Source organism: Carassius carassius, chromosome 26 (genome assembly GCF_963082965.1).
Source record: "Carassius carassius chromosome 26, fCarCar2.1, whole genome shotgun sequence".
NCBI lineage: Eukaryota > Metazoa > Chordata > Actinopteri > Cypriniformes > Cyprinidae > Carassius > Carassius carassius.
Window position 1 is genome coordinate 29,971,086 of NC_081780.1, and position 25,576 is coordinate 29,996,661.

The 25,576-nt window shown below is 40.3% G+C and overlaps 1 protein-coding gene across 1 annotated transcript in view; it reads right to left on the bottom strand.

Moving 5' to 3' along the window:
- Positions 1-1,462: 1,462 nt before the first annotated feature.
- LOC132106155 (membrane-spanning 4-domains subfamily A member 4A-like) overlaps positions 1,463-25,576 on the bottom strand; it is a 39,320-nt gene continuing 15,206 nt past the window's right edge. Inside the window, exons 2-8 of the mRNA XM_059511813.1 lie at positions 22,662-22,830; positions 15,208-15,318; positions 15,044-15,112; positions 14,388-14,525; positions 13,680-13,796; positions 1,843-1,914; positions 1,463-1,750 (exon numbers count right to left, since the gene is read on the bottom strand). Coding sequence (XP_059367796.1) covers positions 1,846-1,914; positions 13,680-13,796; positions 14,388-14,525; positions 15,044-15,112; positions 15,208-15,318; positions 22,662-22,805 — 648 coding nt within the window. The 5' untranslated portion in view covers positions 22,806-22,830 and the 3' untranslated portion in view covers positions 1,463-1,750; positions 1,843-1,845. The remainder of the gene's footprint in view (positions 1,751-1,842; positions 1,915-13,679; positions 13,797-14,387; positions 14,526-15,043; positions 15,113-15,207; positions 15,319-22,661; positions 22,831-25,576) is intronic.

Below are 25,576 nucleotides of genomic sequence, written 5' to 3' on the forward strand. Positions count from 1 at the left end.
ATAATTTGCCGTTTTCAAGCATAATCACCTTGATCGCTCCTGATGAAATCTCTCTCTCAGCCGTAGGACAACGATCATGCAAAAAAATTACAAATAAAAATCATGGGTCTTAGCACTTGGCTGGCAAATGTCGACAGCACCTCAGCTTTCAAAGCTATGCCCATGCATCCAGATTTCATGGCACTTATTCAGTTGGCATGCAACTTTACCTTTCCATTCAACGGTAGGCAAGGCCCTTCCCCGAACAGCACACAAATACGCATTATCATACTTCAGCTAATTATATGTAAGCATGAACTCGTGAAATGCTCCATTTCTTTAGCGATGTGTGATACTGTCATGCTCATATTTCGTTTTTTCGTCCAAAAGCCTGTGCTATTGTCACATGTGCAATTTTAGTTTAGTTTTAGTTTCTGTTTCCTGTGATTTGTGACTTTGTTTAATGGCACGGTAAAATGTATTTCACTGCATAATACAAAATATATGCCTGAACTGTTCAGAATAAACAAGTGACTCGTACAATTACCACAAAACAAAAACAGTCATGGATCATCCAGAAAACAACACATTGTTCAGATTCAAGGTTATGTAAACTTTGTGTGGGGCAGTTTCTATAAATTCATTTATTTTGTCCTGTTGATTTTATGTAAACATATGCAAGTGGTATGAAATGTGTGAGCAGAACTTTAGCTTAGGATGCTTTGACAATTCAAAGTAGTTACTTTGGTAATCTAAAATACTTTTCAGATGAAACTGTAATTTGATTGCCATCCATTTAAAAAGTAACTAATAAAATACTCATACTATATGTGACTTACAAAATATGCCAATAATTATCTGATCAAGGGTTTTTTTTTTCTCTTAGCTGTCATGTTCTCTTTTTTTTATAAGAATAAACAAGACAATGAGATATAATGGACATTGGGAAAACAAATGTGTCTCGCAAAAGCATCACACACACAGTGGGAGGACTACAACCCATACGCAATTAAAACATATTATCTTATATATTAACAATCAATATATGAAATTGTTTAATGTTAATTGAAAATACAGTGAATAGTACATTGTTGATTACTTAATACATTGTAATGTATGTACTCAATAACATTCTTTGCAATATCTACATATATATGTGATAAAATGATACTCTGTGTATGTGCACACACATAATGAAGCCATGATTTTAACCAGACATCTGATCGTCTACAAGTCCAAAACTTTTATTCATCTTTTCAGTACAGTTCTCTTTTATACATCACAAATATTTTCTTATACTGAATGTGTAACTATGCAAACAATAAAGTGAGAGAAAGGTTTGTGTTGTTCTATATGTGAACTTAAGCATTAACTTTTGAAATCAAAATTGAGTTTTAATAAAGCTATTACATGTCAAATTGTGGTGCAGTATATATTGTAGTATGTTGAAAAATATAAGATAAAAATATATAAGTATACTTTCACTTCACATTTGTATGTCTCCCTAATCAGACACACCCAATTTAGTTTTCGCAGTCTCTGTTAACGAACTGATGAGTGGAATCAGGTGTGTTAGATGAAGGAGACATACAAAAGGTTCAGGGCAGGGGGTCCTCCAGGACAGGTTTGGGAACCACTGCTATAATACATTCCCATACATTTTGGTTTCATATGGTAACAGCCTACTCATTCATATTTATTTGGATTCACTGTATTGTGGAGGGGTGTCTGCAGGCTGGTGATGAATGGAGGAGCTGCTGGCTACAGGTATCTGAAAAAATATATATATTTATAATTAAAAAAAAATAAATTACCACCATTTTACTAAAAGTCCAGTTAAACTGGGGACAAAGATTTTCTTACCTCTTAGCTGTTAACATCATGTAAACGCGTGAAATCAGAGGACTGTGGTGATAAAACCTGCGCAAACTGCACCTATGGTTTTAAAAAAAAAACACTATGTAAAATGTGTTTAATTACTTCTTACTGTGAGACGCCATAAATGCAATAACACCAGCAGACAGTTTCAGTATTACAGTTTCAGTAGCTGAATACAAATGCAGGAGGAACAAGATAAATGTTCTAAAAGACTTTAATCCGACACACAAGTAGACCTAATCCTGATGAGTCTGGACAATCAAACACATACTGAACTAAAGTCGTGGAAATGATGAAACATCAAACTGAAACTCCGTGTGTATCATCTGCAGTGAGCTTTTTTGAGAATTTGCACATGCACAGAAAGCGAATTTAACATTTTCTGATGTTTCAGTGTGGATGAGACAAAGTTTGGAAAATGCTTGAAAACGTTAATGCACAGTAAAAAACGTTGGGTTGTTTTTTTTAACCTAACCGTTGGGTTACACCTATTGGGTCAATATGTTGGGTTATCTTAAAGGTCCCGTTCTTCGAGATCCCATGTTTTAAACTTTAGTTAGTGTGTAATGTTGTTGTTGTTAGAGTATAAATAATATCTGTAAAATTCTAAAGCTCATAGTTCAATGCCAAGCGAGATATTTTATTTAACAGAATTCGCCTACAAAAAACGACCCGTTTGGACTACATCCTGCAGTAATGACGTCACTAAAACAGTTTTTTGACTAACCTCCGCCCACATGAATACACAACAAAGGGGGCGTGGTCTTCTTGTGCTCCAATGGAGAAGAGGAAGTGTTGCGTTTGTGTTTGTCGCCATGTCGTCGAAACGCTGTTATTTTCATCTCTGAGTCCAATCACCTTTGCTTGGGCTTCCCAGGGACGCTGTACTTGGAGATTAATGGTTACAATTTATGTTTAACTCGGTTCCCGACAATAATAATCCATGTAAAACTATGTGCAGCACATTATGCTGAGGACAGCTTCCTAAATCTCAATCAGTTTAATGCCGGATTCGCACAAAGATTATTCTTGAAAGATGGAGCAGTTCCCTCTTTGTCTGGAGAAGGCGTTGTTTATGGACCACAACCGGAAAGTGTATTTTATTATTTAAGTTGGTGCGTTGAACAGTTTCTATAACTTATTACTGTGACGATTCGTGCACCAGAGAGACACAGGAGAGAGTAAGAGATCCAATAGCTGGTATTTATTATCAATTCAGGGTAATCTAAAATCGTGGTCTAACAAGCAGAGGTCAAAGCCAAACAGACAGTCCAAAAATAAACAAACAAATAAACAAGTAGGGAACAGGAAAGGGAACTCGGAAGACGAGAGGTTAGGGTCAATCTCGGGAGACGAGAAGATGAAGGGGAATCTCGGAAGACGAGAAGCTGGCAACACGAAGGGTAAGGACTCCATCCAAACAACAGGGAAAGACTGGTATTTATAAGGAGGCTAATGACAATCAAGTGACTGCACCTGTTGCAATTAACAGGAGTGCAATTACTGTGAAGACAGGACCAGACTAGAGGAATTCTAGTGCCTACGGTGAAGTGCCTAAGGGGAAGTGAGCCCACTAGTGGACACCCAGGGAAACAGAGACTAGACAGCGTGACATTACCCCTCCTCCACGGAGCAGCTGCCAGATGCTCCACCCGAACCCAAGGGAAAACCAAACAGACATAGAGACCAGGAGGGAGGTGGAGCGGCGGAGGACTAGAGGGAGGGACGGAGGGCCAGGTAAAATGGGGAAACCGAGACAAGACGACCAGGTAAAATGGGAAAACAGAGACAAGAGAATTGCAACACAAAAAAAGTAGTCCAGGAGGGTGGTGGACCGGTGGAGGATCAGGAGGAGGGATGGAGGGCCAGGTCCTTAGAGGGAAACAGAACGACAGACAGACAAGAACCCAGGAGGGAGGTGGACCGGCGGAGGATCAGGGGGAGGGACGGAGGGCCAGGTCCTTAGAGAGAAACAGAACGAAAGACACAGACAAGAAACCCAGGAGGGAGGTGGACCGGCGGAGGATCAGGGGGAGGGATGGAGGGTCAGGTCCATAGGAGGAAACAGAAAGAAAGACACAGACAGAAGAACAATAAAAAATAAACACAAAAACATAAGTCAAAGAAGGACATCACGTGACGCCCACCAGGGCGGAGTAGAAGACCACCACAACCGTGTGGTCAGGACGGATGCCCCCCAGGGCGGAGCAGAAAACCACCACAACCGTGCAGCCGAACCAGACGCCCCCCAGGGCGGAGCAGAAGACCACCACGTCCGTGTGGTCGAGACCGGACTCCCCCAGGGCAGTGCAGATGACCACCACATCCGTGCGGCCGGACCAACAGGAGGACAAGTCTGGCTGGGCAAGTCTGAAACATAGAACGTGCAAATTTTAAGGGTAGCCTCCGTGGCCACAACAGGAACAGTCGAGTGCTCAGAGAGTTCGACTGAGACATGACGAGTCTCTGGAAGTTCCGCAGAGGCAAGGAGAGGCTCTGATAGTTCAGCAGAGACGTGGGGAGGCTCTGGTAGTTCATCAGAGACGTGGAGAGGCTCTGGTAGTTCCACAGAGAAGTGACGAGACTCTGGTAATACCATGGTGTTTACACTGGATTCCAGAAGATCGGCGCTGACTTGACTCTGCTCATGAAGATTATTGGTGACTTGCATTTGTTCATGAAGATCATTGGTGACATCTATTTGTTCATGAAGATCAGTGGTGACTTGCCTTTGTTCATGAAGATCACTGGTGACTTGAATTCTCCCATGAAGAACCCCGATGACTTGACTCTGTCCTTGAAGATCACCAATGACTTGAATCGGTCCTTGAGGATCACCAGTGACTTGGCTTAACTCTGGAAGGTCAACGGCGACTAGTCTTGACTCTGGAAAGTCCACGGTAACTAGCCCTGACTCTGGAAGGTCAATGGTGACTAGTCCTGACTCTGGAAGGTCAACGGTGACTAGCCCTGTTTCTGGAAGGTCAAAGGTGACTAACCCTGACTCTGGCAGGTCAACGGTGACTAACCCTGACTCTGGAGGGTCCCCGAGCACCTGACTCGACTCTGGAGGGTCCACGAGCACCTGACTCAACTTTGGAAGGTCAACAGGAACTAACCCTGACTCTGAAAGGTCAACAGTGACTGACTCTGACTCTGGAAAGTCAATGGTGACTAGTCCTGACTCTGGAAGGTCGACGGTGACTAACCCTGACTCTGGAGGGTCCACGAGCACCTGACTCGACTTAGGAGGGTCAACCGGAACCTGACCCAAGTCTGGTAATTCAACGGGCACCTAACTCGACTCTGGAAGGTCAACGGTGACTAACCCTGACTCTGGAAGGTCGACGGTGATTAACCCTGACTCTGTAAGGTCAACGGTGACTAACCCTGACTCTGGAGGGTCCATGAGCACCTGACTTGACTCAAGTGACTGCACCTGGTGCAATTAACAAGAGTGCAATTACTGTGAAGACAGGACCAGACTAGAGGAATTCTAGTGCCTATGGTGAAGTGCCTAAGGAGAAGTGAGCCCACTAGTGGACACCCAGGGAAACAGAGACTAGACAGCGTGACAATTACACAAAGGGCAACGCTGTTTAGCTTTGTTAACTAGATGGTAGGGCTGTGCAAAAAAATTGAATGCGATTTTCATGCACATCTCATCAGTAAAAACGCTCCTGTGATTATAAGTACATCTCCAGCACGTGCATTCTAGCCCAATCGCGTTTCCAGGAGGGTAACGTGCTCTTAGATGGTGTTGAATCACAACACAGGAACCGCTGGCACAATCAGTACTCGGTAAGTATTTCTGAAGGAGGGACTTTATAGAACAAGGAAAACATCAGCCCGTTTTTATGCCAGTGAAAACAGCAGTATACAGATAGGTGAATTGTGTTAAAAATACTGTGTTTTTTTACACGCGAAACATGAACACATGTTATATTGCACACTGTAAACACAATCAAAGCTTCAAAAAAGCACGAAAAACGGGACCTTTAAAATCTGTCGTTGGGTTATTTTTAGTTATAACCCAACTGCTGGGTTAAATATGTTTCCCGCTTCACTCCGTTCAAATTTTAACGGTCCAGTCAGCGACTCAGCCTGCATGATTATGAAGGGTAAGTAACTGTTAATCATATAATGTATATAACTGTTATAACATTAAGTAATGTGCCTGATACGTTAATTATTTTTTTTTATACGTTAAAAATTTTTGTATTCCCTTTAGTTCATTTGTTACCCCAGAGAATCAGATCGATTGTAAATGAATGCTATTCCTGTTTGTTCGCCAGCATTAATACATTAAAAGATTAGCTGCAAAACTTTTTAGACAAGTATTACTTAAAGTTAATAAAAATGTCTGGTGAAATGCGAAAGTTTGACGAAATAATTAGAATTAAGCTAGAAAAGCCGCACGGACCATTTATCGGATCGGACCAGTGAATGAAGCTGCTCGAGCGAGCTCTGAGCTCACACATCAGTCATGTGACAGACAACAGACTCAGCGAGAATCATTTGAATGAACCTGCAATTTTCTGTTATAGAAGTTCAAAACCTAGATGAAAGAAAAGCGTGCAGTCGTGAGGCAATCCGCTCTTTCAGCAGAAATTTATACCAGTGCCTTTTCGTCTTACCGCACCAGCACTAATTAATTGTACAAGTAAAAGTGTTTTAATGGTTTATTCATATTGAATATTGTTATGCATCTATTAGAATAACCTATAATTACAGCAATTTCTCTTACGAAGCTAGATTGATTGACATGTTTTTTAAATGTGTTGTACTAAATGTTTTTATACTTATGTTTTAGACAATGGACTTTCGTGAAGGAAAAATTGCAACAATAGAATTTCTGCCTGTTAACTGAAACATTTCAAGGTAAGTAACCTATTTAAATTAATGATACATAAGTTTTACATTTTACTTAGACCTATGACTTCCAAAAATTATGAAAAAAGACAAATGAGGTGAAATAAGTGTATTGCCGCATTCCGTCCAACAAAGCTTCCTTTCATTTACAGTGTACTTTTGTTCCTCCCTACAAGTCTAAATCAGTTAAAGGGCAAAGGGTGAAAAATTTTACTCACATTAGCCGCAAATATTGCCACAAATATTCTGGAGGGAGTGAAAACTGGTTTAGTCTGTCTCTTAGTGCGAATGATAGTAGATCCCCACAAAGACTGTAAAAATGTAAACCGTAAGCTTAGTTTTTTACTTGTGCTTTCTCTGTACTTTTGTCATTTAAAGGCCTACGTGCAAAATTGTCTGTAAAACCCATCCTGCCATCTGCACCATACCACACAAATGGAAAAATGGTGTGCACATCATACACGGAAATGAAGCGGTCCTTCATTGACATTCAACCTGTAAGTAAAAGCAACATTTAAAATGACAGTGCCCTGTGTAGTCAAGTGATTTTTGGGTGAATTATCACTAACCAATTTAAATTAGCTTTTAACTCATTTAAATTCACTCATTTGTAAAGTGAGTGTATCAATGAAATATCATCACAATGCATGTTAACTGAACTTTTTTTTTTTTTTTAAATTCTTTTAAGGTTGGCACTAATTAGTGCTGTACTTGAATCACAAGACAAGCCAGAATCCACATGCCCTGGTGCTTGGTGACAAGGAACACTCCTCCCAAGATTTTATTATTTTAAACAGGGAGGCGATGGAACAGAAGAAGATACTACAAGCAGTCGATCTGTGTTTGAAACTTTTCTTTGTATATGACATCTACTACTTAGAGCCCTCTGCTCCCATTTGAGAGTTTTTGTAACACACAGTGTTTAATAGTTTCTTCTTCACACTGTCTCCTCCTTAAAAACTTTGAATTTAGTAATCAGTAAAAAACTTTTTTTTATTTTATTGCTCATCAGTAGGTCCAGCAGCTAGTATATTTTTTATTATTATTACTTGATTTTATGATTATTTTTGTTTTATTATTATATGTTATGTTCATTTTATTTGAAAGTCGTAATATTTTCCAAGTATGGTAACCCATACTCAGAATTGTTGCTCTGCATTTAACCCATCCAAGTGCACAAACACAGCAGTGAGAAGTGAACACACACCCGGAGCAGTGGGCAGCTATAGATCCAGCACCCGGGGAGCAACTGGGGGTTCAGTGCCTTGCTCAAGGGCACTTCAGCCATGGGTATTGAGAGTGGAAGAGAGCGCTGTTCTATACCAACCCATAGTTGGGTTACAGGTTGGGTTATGTTTAACCCAACATTTTTTAGTGTGTGGGGACAGAGAGCGTTTTAAAATGAAAACGCAGTTTTAAATTGCCTCCGGATTAATGTAGACATAACCCAAGATGATATCATTGCGCTAATCAGGATCTGGCTAATTCGGTTCTTTGAGCGCACCTGTTGTTGATGATTAGTATGGCTGGATTGAGTTATCTGAGATAATTGTGTGTTCATGGGTTGGTTAAAAGGGGCTATGTATCGATACTCAAAACCACGAATAGCAGTTCAGTGATTGGCTGTTGGCAATACAGCAAGGTAATGACATCATAAAAAAATACTCCATCAAGCCACAATATATCTGTCATCATTCAAATTAATGCACAACTCTACATTATCTGTATAGCTTGTGTGTAAGACTCTTATACTATTAGAACAAATAATTTAATGACAAATAAATATTTCAGTGAGTAGAACTGGCTGTGTCTGAAGTATTAAAGCCTACAAAACATAATTATATTATTTTTAAAATTAATTTTTAAATACATTTTTGGGAAAGAAAATGCTGTATTTTGACATCAAGATTTCAAAAGCTTGTGGCTAGCTCCACTGTAAATGAGAAAAAATGTTGGGCATGACCGAAATTTTATCTAGGGTGTAAATATACTCATCTAATTTGCATATTATGATGTGATCGGGGGAGGCCATCTCAAATTTCATAATATTCAGGAAATAGTAGATATTGAATTGATGTTTGAACTTATTTGCATGTTTTTTGTGTGTATGTGTCTTTTTATCCTCATTCCAAGTGACCAGAAAAGAGGAAGCCAACAACAAAACAGGATGAAGTACTAAATTATCACTATATAACTATACTATATAGTAGTAAAACGCATGTGAACCGTAGCCTACTTTTGATAAGTTCATCAGTAATATTCAAGAAATAATAGTTTTGAAAGGATGTTTGAACCTAATTGCATGTTGTCGTTTTGTTTTTGTTTAGTTGTTTTGCTTTTTGTTTTTTTTATTCTCATTCCAAATGATCAGGGATAAAATAAAATAAAAATGTAAAATGTATTAACTTATTATGTGCCATAGTAAAATGCATGCTATTTTTTGATCAGTTGACCAGCTATCTGCCCAATCAGATATCTAGGTGACACAGTTTATAGTTCTTGAGAGTATCCACCTTTTTCCTGACGTAAAAATGGGCGCCGCAATTTGTAAATTCTGTGGGTCTAGCTTCCGGTCTCATTTGCGTCCAGCTATTTTTAGCTGTGCAAAACAGTTGATGTGTCCTATCACATTATTTTAATCTGTTATCTTAAGAACACACTGGTTTGTACAGGAAACAGTTTTAACGTTTACCGTTGTTATTCTCCTCGTTATTTACCTATAGCGGCTAATGAAATGATAGTCTCACCCATAGGCTTATTTCCGCGTTGAGTAAAAAGGTGTATGGCTGCATTTCCACCACAGGAACTTTACCCAGGAACTAGGGACTTTGAGCTGGTACTCGGTGTGTTTCCACCGCAGGAATCAGGAACTAAATAAAGTTCTGGGTAAAAAAATGCCCCTCAGAAAGTCCCTGCTGGCGAGGTGGTACTTTTTCAAAGTTCCGGAACTTTCGGGGGCGGGACTTGGACGCTAAACATCCTGATTGTTTGAATTCAGCAGCATTGTGATTTCAGCCACCATTTATTCGGATCATTTTCAAAATATTACTTTTATTTTGTCATGAAATGTAAGTTTAAAAGTATTTCAGGCAAGAATGTAGTTGTTGAAAACTCAAATCTGTGGTTTATTTATGAAGACAGCGCCTATTTAAAAATGTGTTTCGCCGATCTCAGAGACGGTCAGCTCCACGCAATCAGCGGGAGCTCAGTCCTCATGTATCCGCCGAGAGCAGCCTCACCTCAGCTAGACCTTCTGTTATGTGCCGCTAGCTCTGATGTCTCTTTAGTGGTTAAACATAAAATATTATTAGTTTTGGGTAAATCTAACAGATAATCTTTGTTCTTTATTCATTTTATCTATATGTTAAAATGAAAATAAAAAGAGGCAATTGATATTTGTTTCATTGTAATGGCTGTATATATACACATTTCCCTGAACTAAGTACATTTCTGCAGTTATTATGTTTAAGTGAAAATGAAACGAGGCAGTGGTATTTGATATCCTATTTAGTTTTATTGTAAATATACAGAGAGGAAAATTTCAGTAGCCAAGGCGAGCTGACGGCTGTTAACAGGTACGCTGATGTTTGGAGATTTACCAGATTTGCGTCGTCACGGACATAACACTCCCGAGTCGAATGCACAAAGTCTGAACTACCAAGGATGCAAGTCCGAAATTTGCGTACTGTGTATTGAGGAATGCACGCAGACCTATGTAACCAGACTATCTGCCTAATCTTCGCAGAACTTTAGACTGAGGTGGAAAAAAGTTCCTGGTACATTTGTTCCAGATAATTTAGGTTGAAACGCGGCATATGGTACCTCTGATTGCATGGCACAGGGCAGATTGCACCTACTCCACACTGATTACACCTGTACTCTCTGCCGGCGGCCCTTAGAGCGTGTGTGACTAGCAACAGCTGTCCTATGGACACTATGACCACGTTCACCCCTGCCACCCCCATCTCTGTTGGGCAAAGGGTCGAAATGATCACTTGTTTGTGCTTCGTGAACACTCTCGTCTTGCATGGCGGCACCACTGCGCTGCAAAGATGTACCCTGGAGAAGCGAGATCATTAGAGGGCCGATCGACATTTCCAAAAAAAGGCAAATATTCCTCTTTAGAGTCAGAATCAGCGAATAACATTTGCAACACTTTTTATTCAAATTATCACTTTATTTATTATCATTTGCCAATTTTCTCTCACAAACCTCACCATTGCCTGCCATCTAGTGGTAGGGAATAAAAATTAGGCGCTTAGAGGGTTAAGTATCGGTTCTGTTTAAAAAGATATGATGTAATCCTCCCGAGCAGGTTTAAGTTTATAGACCTGTTGTTATGAGAACAACTCCGGATGAGCTTTGAAGAACCAAATAATCCAAGATCAAGCAAAATCATCAACAATCAAATCCAGCTAGTACGAAGAACGGACCCCAGGGAGCAAGCGCATAAATTTCATCTAACATAACTGTGTCAGGTTACTTATGTAACCATGGTTCCCTGTGTAGGGAACAAGACACTGCGTCTTCTAGGGATCGCTATGGGGGAATGCCTCGTTGTGATCCGTGTCTGAAGCATACACTGTAAAATCACCAACAACATGTTGACTGGCGACAGCCCATGGCATCACTACCGGTGATACTATAGTAAAAATAGGCGCCAGGAGAACACGTGATTCACTTCGTCTGAAACTTGCATCCAAAGCATGGCATGAAATCTCATTCCCTACTTAGGGAACCATGGTTACATAAGTAACCTGAGACGTTCCCTTTCAAGGGAACTTTAAACTGCGTCCTCTAGGAGTCACTATGGGGAACAGTATACCCACGCTGCCATGCTGAGTGGAGTGCAGGCCACCCTGGGACGTTTAGACAGCTGTCCGTGACGTTATCCCTTACGTTGTTGGGGCCAGACTCCTTGGCCTGGGGTAGAGTTCAAGGCTTGGAATCAAAACTAGATTCCTTTAAATGGGTACGACGAAGAGCCTAGCATCATATTAAGCCTTGGCCTGTCACACAGGGGCTACCGTTTGCTCTTACGTAAGCTTGCTGAAGGAATGCTCTCAACAGATCCCTAGTAGTAACACCCTGTTTAAATAAGTATACTGAGGAAACTTGGGTGGATTGGCGCCCAAGATTAACAGGGCTTTTACCAGCTCAAGAAAGGGCATGAAGCAACCACGCAAAGCCATTACCATATAGGATTTTAGAAAGAACTCTGAGTACTAGCATGTGAACTTACCACTGTGTGGATTTTAGAAAATTCTGTCTCGACGGAAGTATAGAAAAGATCAGAAGGTGAAACCGGAGCATCAAGAAGAAAGCCCTTTTCTTTCTTCCTGATATCTGCCAGGTTCACCCACAAGTATCTCTTTATTACTTCCATACCATGACTGCCCATGGAGGTGGCGACCTGTTTAGTAGCACAGAGAGCGAGATCTGTGGTTCAGTGCAGCTCCGCTACCTCATCGGGAGAAAGGCCCTTGCCTTTAGCTTAAAGACCTGACACCTCGCGGTGTCACTTTTTTAGCCCGCTTCCACTGCAAGTCCAGCCTCTCCATAGCACAATCCATAACCTCCAACAGCTCGTCATACACCGGGCAGGAGGATTGGGAAGGCTCAGCCTCAGCTTCTTCGTCATCCTCAGACATCTCCTGCTCTTCCTGGGCCGAACCCAGCAGTGCACTGTCCTCGGATCAGATGATGTTAAGGAAATAACATTATCCTTTAGCGGTTCTTTCTCATCTACAGCAGACGAGCGCCCACTGATCTGCCACTTAACATTGTACTGAGCAAAGCCCAAAACATCAGTAGTTCAATATTAGCCTAATATCAGTTCACGCACAGGCTTATCGCAGTGACAAGCTACGGTATTAATTGGTAACCATATAATCGCTCATAGGAAAATACATCATATTTTTGTCATGACTAATTTATTATGATCCAGCATGATCTGTATTAAAGATAAAGAATAAAATAGCCTTGACAGCCTAATTTACTTACACATAACTACTAAGGAACTTAGCTCTCACGTATTGGACTCGTTATTATCAGTGAGGTAAAGGGAGAAAGCAGGCAGTGGACCAAACCACTGTGAGGCAAGGGAGGGGGATTTAAAACATTTCTGAACTTTAAACACTTTTTTGCACTTATATTGTGTTACTACTTACACAGGTGTTTTAAGTATATGTTCATTATATTATTTACAATACAGAGAGTCGCTTGAAATGATATTTTTAGGGGGCATCCTAGAGATCAAGGGCCAGTTGCACCAGCTAGACGAACATACATTTTTCACATCTTTAAGTCCATTCATTTTGTAGCATGCCTTCCATCCAATAATTGTAATAAGGTTTGTACTTTGTTACTTTTAATCAGAAATAAAGTATCAGCTTTCAAATTCTGTGAATTTTATCATCAAATTGTATATTATTTTTCTTTTTTGCCACAGACAAGACATCAGTAATACACATGAACAATGTCTGGTAAAGTCACATTTACTTCAGGAAAAACATTCATTGTACATAAACAGCTAGAAAAAATGACAAGTGAGAAGCATTGGATTACATTCATGATATTTTACTGAACCTGTCGCCTTCATTTTCAATGTTTGTTTTAAGACCACACACACACACATGGAAATACCAATGTACTTGTCTGCACTTAACATGCTCAACATTTATTGGACATTAATAGAATTGTTGTGGAGTAAATAAAAAGCATAAAGGAACTTTAAGCTGCATCTTTATGTCTTTGTTTGGAACTCTGGTCCCCCACAGACAGCCCAAACTGGTTTTAGTTAAATCAGCAGTCTTTATACATATTAAATGTATAGAATGTATATATGTATAGTTAAAAGTAACTATTTGCATTTTATATACATATCAGATCAGTTAACACAGGCACTTTTCAAACTTTTTGTGTTTGTGAGTATTTGGCTCATAACTTACCAGAGAAGTAGAACTGTAGGCGCTGGCTTTACAGGCAAATGCTGACAGACAGATGGAGATTATAAACTCGAGCACGGCAAATAATATTAATACACCTCTGATTCCCCTGAAGAGAGTCTGAGAGAAAAATTAACATTAACACAAAGAATCCATGATCATTTCTACTCACACTTGTACAATCAAAACTCAGTCCAGAATCTACCATCCGTGAAGCTTATATAGAAATTTTTGATTTTTAGGGCCAGATTTACTAAAGAAGACAAATTAGCATGACAGCACAAACCTTAGTTAATTATGTTGCATGATTCATTTAAATAATTTTGTGCCTGAAAGGGAAACCCTTACCAATAAATGCATGCAGTAACGTTAGCCACAAAAATAACTGTCCTTTACATTGATAATATGTCACTGTCTTTAGTAAATGCTGACAGAAGTTTATTAACACCAAATTAAGTTTTGCAATGGCACAAGCTGTAAGTAAATCTGGCCCTGATACGTCAAACTAGACTGAGTTTACAATTATATATATAATTTATATATTATATACTTTAAACTACTTCTGAAATGCCAGATAAAAACAGTGAACAGAAGAGTGATAATTTAAGGCTTGTGTACTGACCACACAGTAATCTTACTGTAAATATTAAATAACATTTACATTTTGACACAATTTGATGTTCATTGTGAATATAAAAGTTGATGACATACATCATACTGTTCCTCTAAATAACAGGAAGACTCTCTGCAGTTAGGGTATGGCCATATAACAAAATCTAGTGAAAGTAAAGTAATGACAATGCCTGCAGTTATCGTACTGAAAACATTCATTCCCAGTGAAGCATTCACCTATAGGCAGAAAAAAAACACAAAACAGATTAATAAATAAGTATAATTTTAACCAACTTTTAATAATTCAATAATTTTAACCATTTTGTTACCATGTTAATGTACATTGAAGTGTAATAAAAATGCACTTTTGACGTTTTTATTAGCTGAAACATGATTGACTGATAGCGGCCATGTTTTCATATTATTATTTTTATATTATGAAGATTCATATTCATTTTCAACATTACCAATCCTACAGTTACAGTGTTGAGGAGTTGAAGTGCCTCCTATATGTGCAACTTTGATGCCATTTGGTGTGAATACTCAAAATATCCTGTGTATATACCACTTTATACCATACATATATATTTTATATTGCTTCATTAAGGGATCCGAGGCCGTTCAGCCATGGGCCCCTGAGTTTTCTACTCAGCCATGGTTCCCCGAGTTCTAGAAAATCAGTACAAACACAACAGAACACTATTTCTGTACTTCCAGCTGGTGCTTGGACCCCAAAATAAGTGTTGTGTACATACCAAACACAAACTGGAGGGTGAATTAATTTTGTTTTCTGCAGCAATGCAGAGTGAGCCTGCAGCAATGTACTGAGAAGAGAGAGAAAGAACAACACTGAGGTTTGGGTTTAAATATATAGCTTGTTTTATAAGACAGTACACTTAATTGTATAGTGGTTTCTTACTATGAATGAACCCCAGTAAGTAACACCAGTATAGACAAAGATGGCTTCTGCATAAACTTTAAACACAATGCCAAACAGGAGAGTCATCACACCGATCATTATCTGGACTGTCTGTGGGGCACAAAAACAAGGGTGAGTAGCATGAGAGTCTTTCATAAAGCGGGAAAATATAAAATATACAATATGGCTGCTGTAGTAACTTATGGACTTACGATTGTACTAGAAAAATATCCCCAAAAATATTTTTTGCAAGTGTGGAATTATCATTGTATGAATGTCATTTGTATTCGCAGATGTGCAAGACTGGATTCCTTCCCATTTTTTGCAGCTCCTACAACATTCTTCTCTGTGACTGACACACTGTAATCTTTACTATTTTACTCTGTAACTGATAAACCTGATCTTATTATGGTGTTTTTCCTGCACTGCCACCAAGATAATAAGTCACATTCTTCAATCATTATTGTGTATGATTTATGTGTGCACGGCTCCTTGTTTAAAATGTATTCATGTATTTATTTGCTTACCTCACACCTCTTTTTTTTGGCAGTGCCTCCACACGCAGCGGCTTCTCTTGCTCCCGACGGTGTTTTCGTGTTTTTTGTCTTGTGAGTCGCAGTGTTTTTGTACGTCTTTATCGCGTCGACTTGTCTTAAAGTGCGCATACAGCCATGGGTTTCTGCTGGATGTCGGCAGAACCACATTTTTAGAGTTAAACTCGGCGTACGCCGAAGAGTTGCGGGACATTGGTCTGCTCCGTAGGCCTAAACCATCACCGACCCCCACTACTGCATCTCTCCCACAGTGGAGGCGCTGCAAGCGGTGTGAGAGGAAGCAGAAGATTGATAAGCGTGGAGGTATCCAGGCTAGACTAATGGCTAACCCACACAAGCCAACTATCCCCACCATCGTACTGGCTAACGTACGCTCTTTGGACAATAAACGACTACTTTAAACTACTACATTCAATTCAGAGGACTGAAAGAGACTGTTGTGTTTTTGTGTCCACAGAAACATGGCTCAGCAACAGCGTTCCAGCCGGCGCTATTTAGCTCGATCAGCTGACATGCTATCGAGCAGACAGAGCCCTCATCGCGGGAGGAAAAACCAGGGGCGGCAGGCTTTGTGTTTACATCAATGATGTGTGGTGCCGCGATACTGTTGTGATCTGCAAACACTGCTCACCCCTGCTGGAGTTTAAGATTATTAAGTGCCGGTCATTCTATCTGCCGAGGGAATATACTGCCATACTGCTCATTTCGGAGTTTATCAGCGTTCATCAGCAACAGGAACGATGCACTAAATGAACTGTACCAGCACATCAGTGAGTAGCAGACAGCCCACCCTGATGCTTTTTTCATCATAGCTGGAGATTTCAACCATCCAGACTTAAAGAGTGTGTTTCCAAAAATACACCAACACATTAACTTTTCAACACAAGGTAATAACATTCTGGACTTTGTTTACACCACACAGAGAGGAGCTTACAAAGCCCTCCCCCTCCTCCACCTTGGAGTCTCAGACCACATTACTGTCATGCTAATGCCTGCATACAGACCGCTCATTAAAGTCGCCAAACCTGTTTACAAACAAATTCACTTGTGGCCGGAAGGATCATCAGAGGCTCTTCAAGACTGCTTTGACACCACTGACTGGAATATGTTTAAGCAGGCTGCCACATACAATCACACCACTGACCTCCAGGAGTACTCGGAGACTGTCACTGCCTACATCAACAAGTGTATTGATGATGGCCAACCAGAAGCCATGGATGACAGGGGAGGTCTACAGACTCCCGAAGATTCAGAACGCTGCCTTCAGAGCTGGAGATGAGGTGGGCCTGAGGACAGCCAGGGCCAACCTGTCCCGCAGCATCAGAAAGGCTAAGAGACAGCACTCCAGGAGGAAAGCCCATCAATTCAGCGACAGCAGAGACACTTGGAGCCTATGGCAGTGGATACGGACCATTATGGACTACAGGCCCCCACCGTGGACCTGTGACAGCAACATTTCTCTGCTGAACAAGCTGAACACCTTAGCTCACTTTGAGCAACTAAACAGCACCACTGCACAGAAGACTCCACCTCCTCCCAGCGACCAGGCCTCCTGCCCTCCCTGGACACCTTCCAGTTTGCATATCGGTCTGACCGTTCGAACTATGATGCCATCTCCACTGCCGTCCACTCAGCACTCACACATCTGGACCAAAAGGACTCATACGTCAGAATGCTGTTCATAGACTTCAGTTCAGCATTCAACACAACCATCCCTCAATTGCTCATTTACAAACTGATCCAGCTGGGGCTCAACACTTCGCTGTGCAATTGGCTGTTGGACTTTCTGACTGGAAGACCTCAGGCAGTACGGGTCGGCAGTAACACATCCAGCACCATCACACTGAACACCCCCAAGGATGTGTGCTGAGCCCCCTCCTCTTCACTCTGCTGAACCACGACTGCACACCGTCACACAACTCCAACCTCTTCATTAAGTTTGCGGATGACATGACTGTGGTGGGGCTCATTAGCAACAAAGTTGAGATAAACTACAGGAGCGAGGTGAGCCACCTAACCGGGTGGTGCAGTGAAAACAATCTCTTTCTGAACGTGGAGAAGATGAAGCAGATTGTTGTAGACTTTAGGAGAGTGCACACTCGGCAAGCTCCTCTTACTGTCAATGGTGTGACTGTGGACATTTACATTTAACATTTAATCATTTAGCAGACGCTTTTATCCAAAGCGACTTACAAATGAGAACAATAGAAGCAGTCAGGTCAACAAGAGAACAACAACAGTATACAAGTGCCATGACAAGTCTCAGTTAGTCTAGTATAGAACGCATAGGTAGGTTTTTTTTTTTCTTTTTTAATAAATGAAAAGACAAGAAAAGGAAAAGTGCTAGTGTTAGTTGGTTAAGTGCAGGCGAAAAAGATGAGTCTTTAGATGTTTCTTGAAAATGAGTAAAGACTCAGCTGTACGAATTGAGATTGGGAGGTCATTCCACCAGCTGGGCACAGTCCAGGAAAAGGTCAGTGAGAGTGATTTTGAACTTCTTTGGGATGGCACAAGGCATCGTTCACTTGCAGAGCGCAAACTTCTGGAGGGCACATAAGATTTAACCAGTGAGTTTAGGTATGTTGGTGCCGTGCCAGTGGTCATCTTGTAGGCAAGCATCAGTACCTTGAATTTGATGCGAGCGGCTACTGGTAGCCAGTGTAACCTGATGAGGAGAGGAGTAACGTGAGCTTTTTTTGGCTCATTGAAGACAACCCTCGCTGCTGTATTCTGGATCAATTGCAGAGGCTTGACATTACATGCAGGAAGGCCCGCCAGGAGAGCATTACAATAGTCCAGTCTGGAGAGAACAAGAGCTTGGACAAGAAGTTGGGTTGCTTGCTCTGACAGGAAGGGTCTAATCTTCCTAATGTTGTATAAGGCAAACCTGCAGGACCGGGTCGTTGTAGCAATGTGGTCTGTGAAGCTTAACTGATGATCCATCACAACTCCTAGGTTTCTGGCTGTCCTCGAAAGAGTAATGGTTGATGAGCCCAGCTGTATAGAGAAGTTGTGATGAAGCAATGGGTTAACTGGAATCACCAGGAGTTCTGTCTTCGTAAGGTTAAGCTGAAGGTGATGGTCATTCATCCAGCTAGAAATGTCACTCAGACATACTGAAATGCGAGCAGCTACCGTTGGGTCATCTGGCTGGAATGAGAAGTAGAGTTGGGTGTCATCAACGTAGCAGTAATAAGAAAAGCCATGCTTCTGAATGACAGATCCTAATGATGTCATGTAGATGGAGAAGAGAAGTGGTCCAAGTACTGAGCCTTGAGGAACCCCAGTAGCAAGGTGGTGTGACTTTGAAACATCACCCCTCCAAGACACACTGAAGGATCTGTCAGAGAGGTAGGACTTAACCCACAGGAGTGCAGTTCCAGAGATGCCCATCTTTCTGAGGGTGGACAGGAGAATCTGGTGATTAACAGTGTCAAAAGCAGCAGACAAGGTCCAGTAAGATGAGTACCGAGGATTTTGAAGCTGCTCTTGCTAATCGCAGGGCTTCAGTAACCGAGAGTAGAGCAGTCTCAGTTGAGAGAGTGAAAGAAACCAAGTTCCTGGGTATGCACATCACAGAGGACCTCTCCTGGACTTAAAACACAGCAGCACTGGCCAAGAAATCACAGCAGCGTCTCTACTTCCTCCGCAAACTGAGGAGAGCCAGAGCCCCGCCCCCCCATCATGTGCACCTTCTACAGAGGCACCATCGAGAGCATCCTGTCGAGCTGCATCACTTTGTTGTATGGCGCCTGCAACGCGTCCTGCCGAAAGACTCTGCAACGCATAGTGAGAGCAGCTGAGAAGATCATTGGGGTCTCTCCCCTACTTCCAGGACATTTATGTAACCCGTCTCACTCACAAAGCCCTCTGCATCACAGGTGATCCCACCCACCCATCAAACAGCTTCTTCAGTCTGCTGCCATCAGGGAGGAGACTGTGGAGTATCAAGGCCAGGACCAGCAGACTAGTGCTGGGCGGTATACCGGTTCATACCGAAAACCGGTGTATATTTTCGTTACGATATTAATTTTTAATATACTGCCATACCGATGTATTTAATTACTCAACGTTCGGAATGAACATTATGCTGCACCGTGGCCGCGTGACACTGTTTCAGACGGACCCTTTACAGTGTTGCACTTCTAAGCAGCGACTGTGAGGCCTGGTGAGGGTAAACACAGTAGTGCTCTGGTGTTACGTTATAACGCCTGTTTCACACATACTCCGTCTGCAGTGCGTATGCGTTGCGTATTTTTTAACGCACCCATGTTTATGGACATTCACACTGCACGAGGTTGCGTTCTGTCAGTGCGTTTAGGGAGCAGTGCATCTGCAGCAGTGCAGCGATTGTTTACGTACGAGTCTATTTTTGCTGTGCTGCAGGCGCTGAATTAAAGTGAAAGCGCATTGTTCGCAGTAAAAATGAACATGGATTGACACGGAAATGCAGTCATTTCACAATAAATGTGTACTAATTAAAGCTGTTTCACACACAACACATGGGTTTTTGGCTAGGTTTAAAACAAGAAAAAGTGCACTTTTAGATAAACAAGGAAAACAATTTATATATTCACTTTGATGGAGGCAGAAAAACAAAGTTCATTAAGACCCCTGGGATTGCTTGTGATAAAGATTTAAATGCAAAATGCACGGTTTCTGTCTGTGGTGATTTAATTTTAAATATTTTAACAAGAAAAGTAGGCTAATTATTGTGTTTAAATGTTTTGCCTCTTGCTTGAGCAGCTAGCAGTAAAATGCATGAATAATGCATTGTTTATATTTATTGAGTTTAAACTAATGTCTATAACTATGAACGATTGTTACTGTTCTGTGATAAAAGACTCACAATGCTGAAAAAAATATCATATATGTATATATGTATCAAAAGAGTGAACAAATGTTGTGTTTGTGGACTAAACAGACGCGGATCAGTAGCGGATTGCAAACACGTCCTGTGTGAAAGCACAATGAGTCCGTGCTGCAGACTGCATATGCACTGCAGGCGGAGTATGTGTGAAATAGGCGTTACAGGGAAGATGGATGTTACAGAACTAGTAGAACATGACACAGAAGAACTTGTGCCAAAAAGAGAAGCCTGGTCTGTTGTTGGTTTCCAAAAATCAGACGTTGACCAAACAACCATTTTAAGCAAGTGCTGTAGGGCTAAAAGCACGTCTTACAATATCAACCAGCAGAAAATGCATTGTACACCTGATTATGCATGAAAAAAAAAAAAAACGTCATAAACCGGGAATCCAGCATAATTTAGAAAAAAACTGTGATATACATTTTTGTTCAATCCCCCTAAGCACTACAGCAGACTGAAGTACAGCTTCATCCATCAGGCTGTAAGGAAGCTGAACTCGCTCCCGAACTTGCCCCCTTCCCTCTTCTGCCCCAGTCACCAGAGAACTATGACCCACAACCCCCCAACACCCCCAGATCCCGCATCCCAAGGTCTGTCCATACCCCCCCCCCACCTTCCCCGTTAACATACGATGACATGCACCAGTAACTTTGTGCAGCATTGGCCTGCTCACTACCTCATTCAACTACCTCTTCAGTCAGTTTAAATAAAGGTACTGCTCTTTGAGCCCGTTGTCACTTTAATAGAACTGAATAAGCCTAATTTATTTATTTTTTTGCACTACAATCTCTTTATTTACACTGTTTGTTCACTTCACTGGTTTGCACTCTATCCGCCATGTGCCTTTATTTAAATTTTTTACATGCCCTTATTGTATAGTGTATTGTAGGGCTGCATGATATTGGGGAAAAATGACATTGCGATATTTTATTTTTCTGCGATATATATTGCAATATGAAATCTAATCAAATTTTTTCTTACAAACAAAAATGGGGTGAGCACATTTACATTCTCATTTTAAATGATTTAAACATCGACACCATCGTGTCAATTGATTAATATGCACGAGGGAGAGAGAGCAAGACAGCGCTCGTGTTGTTTGAAGACTGTGAGCGTGCGGCCGGGGCTCACGCGCTCTCTCTCATGCGCGCTCTCTCTCTCTCGCGCTCTCTCTCACGCGCTCTCTCTCTCTCTCTGCCCTGTCAAAACTTTCACTCTTTGATGGTTAAGCTGTGCAATTAATCCGCGAATCACATTCGCCAAGGGCCGGGGAGCAGCTGGCCCGTACAGTTAATGAATAACGGATCAACTACGACAGCCTACATTGCACATCCTGCGATGTGACTATCGTAGATTTGTACATCGCGATATCGATGCTTAAACGACACATCGTGCAGCCCTAGTGTATTGTGTGGTTGTATTGTATAGATGTATTGTATATTTGATTTAGATTTTTAGGCTCCACTGTTAGTGTTATCTGTATGCACCATGGGTCTAAGTGTAACACAATTTCAATTATCTTTATGTATGTACTCTACATGTGGAAGAATTTACAATAAAGCAGACTTGACTTGACACACTGACATGCACAAATAAAAATGATCCTGGACCACATAACCAGTCTCAAGTGTCAATTTTTTTAGATTTATACAGCACATTAATGATGAATAAATAAGCCTTCCAGTGATGTATGATTTGTTAGGATAGGACAATATTTGACTGAGATACAACTTATTTGAAAATCTGGAATCTGAGTGTGCAAAAAAAAAAAACATTGAGAAAATCAACTTTAAAGTTGTCCAAATAAAGTTCTTAGCTTTGCATATTAACAATCAAAAATGAAGTTTTGATATATTTCAGTCATGGAACATGATCCTTAATATCCTAAAGATTTTTGGTGTAAAAGAAAAAATATATAATTCTGACACATACAAAGTATTATTGGCTATTGTTATAAATATATCCGTGCAGCTTAAGGCTGTTTTTTATGGTCCAGGGTCATATATTTGAGTTTCTGAGACATTTCTCACCCCAAGGGCTTTTGGTTGTCCTTTCAGAAATGCCTGAAGTCCTTGAAGAGGTGAAACTCCCGTCGTCCCAGGAGCTGGTTGTGTTGCTGGTTGCAGCTGAATGACGAGTGTTGAAGTGTTCATGGGTATGACAGTTTGGGACATCCTGGTTTCTCAATCTCAAACTGACCTGTACAGAATCATAGTAAATCAAAATGTGTACAATATTATGAAACAACACATTTAATTTACTGTAAGGCATTTAGCAGATGTTCTTTCCAAAGAAACTTATAAAATATGTATATATTTTAACTTTTGCCATCAGATCGGAGAGATTATGTGTATCAAGCTATGGCTAAATATGTTTATAATGTGAATTCTTGCTAAATATGCAGTTATATTATGAGCTGTTGGCATGAATTGTACTCGTATGGAGAACTCTTGGAGCGAGTGAAAACCACAACGCTCTGATTTTACAAGTCAACCCCCATTTTCGGCATGGAGACAGAAATGAGGTTTGTGCTCACGATTCTTTCTGACTAGATACATAATCAACATTTGTTCACAAAGCTGACACTTCAAAGTTTACTGTTCAGGAATCAGAATCACTCAGACTGTTGTGATAATAGAGATATTTAAGCTCAAACATAAAAACAAAAATAAAAATATTAAAAACATATTTTTTAAATGTATTAAAAAATTGTTGACGTAGGATATTATTTTAGAAACACAGTGTAGCTAAAGCCACAAGTCTACCAAAGCTCCATTTGAAATTTCATAATCTAATATGTAAAACTGAATTTTATGAAATATTTTCTTAGGCCATGTCATGTGTGTTTTTAGAGAAGGCTAATCTGATTGATTTATGGCACTTTTCATCTTCTGTAAACTCTCATGCAAGCTCTCATTTGTGCTTTCTCATGTTTGTTTGGCTCTGAATACTCCCCCATTCGTGATTCTATTGTTCTCACCAAACGAGTCTTTCACACCTCCGCCAGGTATGACACATTATCCGCATTATTCTTTTATCATTATTCTTTTGCTCTTATTTCAGGCTTTGCAAAGACACAAAGCTGCAATCTCGCTTTAATCTCAGTACGCATTTACCCCTAATTTATCAAAAGTCTTACTATAAAAATACAACAAAACATTTTCTTATGACCTTACGTGAATTATTGTGACAGAAATGCATTATGAAGAAGAAATGCACCTGTTATTAGTAGCATTAGAGCTAACATTAGCATCAAGCTACATCAGACTATTTATGAAATTATCAGTACACTTTTAAAAATATGCTATTTATAGCCTTTTACATTGCTGCATAAATTAGCTTTTCAGATGTACATTTTCAATATATTCTATAAAAATGCCCCAAATCTCAAGATAATCTCATATCAAGCTTTCCTATCGTGATCGCGGGTTTATTTTTAGGATATTTCGTGTGTACTGAGGTGTATCAGTGTTGTTGTTGTTGTCAGATATCAACCAGGAAGTGTACAGGAAGCATGTGACATGAAGTGATGTTGTCCGGTTATGGGACTCTAAAGATTGACAAGGCTTAGGACCAATCGGAGTCTGTCTGTCTCACAGCACGAGGACACAGGACTGCACACACACAGATCACTGGGAGAGGCTATTTGGCATAATAAGGATTTATTATTTTGCACTCCTGACAAAAATTACTAAATAACTGTTACTGCAACAATGTTTTATCAACACATTGGTCAAATATCGAAGCTAGAGGCTTTCAACTGATGCACAGTTTGTCCAGATCAAGTAAGAGATTGATGTTTAACATGCTGTGAAAGTGAAACGGTAATAAACTGGGGCTATCGCCGATCTTTGACCATAAAGGGGTAAAAGAATCCGCTCCTCCATAAGCTTGACATTTATCCTGCTTGAATTCGTTCTAAGAAATGCACATAACATCACTGACTGCAGCAGTCAAATGTAACACATCAGCGAGGGCAAAACTGACGTCTATTTGCTAAAATGTGCTTCAATGCACTTGTTTGATAACTTGTGATTAAAGCACCACTCAGCGGTCAAAAGCTGCAAATGCACTTTACAGACGCCGCGGTGGCAGAACGATCATTTTGGATGTCCATCTACTGTATATATATACTGTATATATAACTTACATATATACTGTATATATATATATGATGGATTCGTGTGTATGGTTAGCTGTAGTGTAGTGTACATGTATAATAGGTCTTTTAACTCATCGGGACATCCCTACTTTTACTTCTTAACTTAATATCTTATTTATATTTGATCTGAACCTTGATGTAAATGATTTTTTTTTTATCTCACACTGAAGAATACAATTCTTTATCAGAATCAGAAAGAGCTTATAATAATATATTAAAAATTTTATATTATATAAAAAATTATGATATTGCTCTTGAATTCCCTTTTTGAGATTGATTTTTTTTATTAAGTTTATAATATAATATTATTACAAAAAATCATAAGCATTTAAACTGAGAGAATAAAATGGAATTGAATTAAATTGAAAACAAACTGAATCTTTTAAACTGAGATCTGCAGCTGAATATTTAGGGAAAGAAAAATGTGAAAATGTGAATACTTTTACAGTTATCTAAAACATTTGGATGCAGTAGTTTTCACACCACTACATCTGTGTGTGACTGTAATAGTTTTCTTCCATCATCTGTTATTTCCAGCTCTTAATCAAGCTTCTCTGATTTAGTGAAAGTGAAAGTGACATTCAGCCAAGTATGGTGACCCATACTCAGAATTTGTGCTCTGCATTTAACCCATCCGAAATGCACACACACAGAGCAGTGAACACACACACACACACTGTGAACACACACCCGGAGCAGTGGGCAGCCATTTATGCTGCGGCGCCCGGGGAGCAGTTGGGGGTTCAGTGCCTTGCTCAAGGGCACCTAAGTCATGGTATTGAA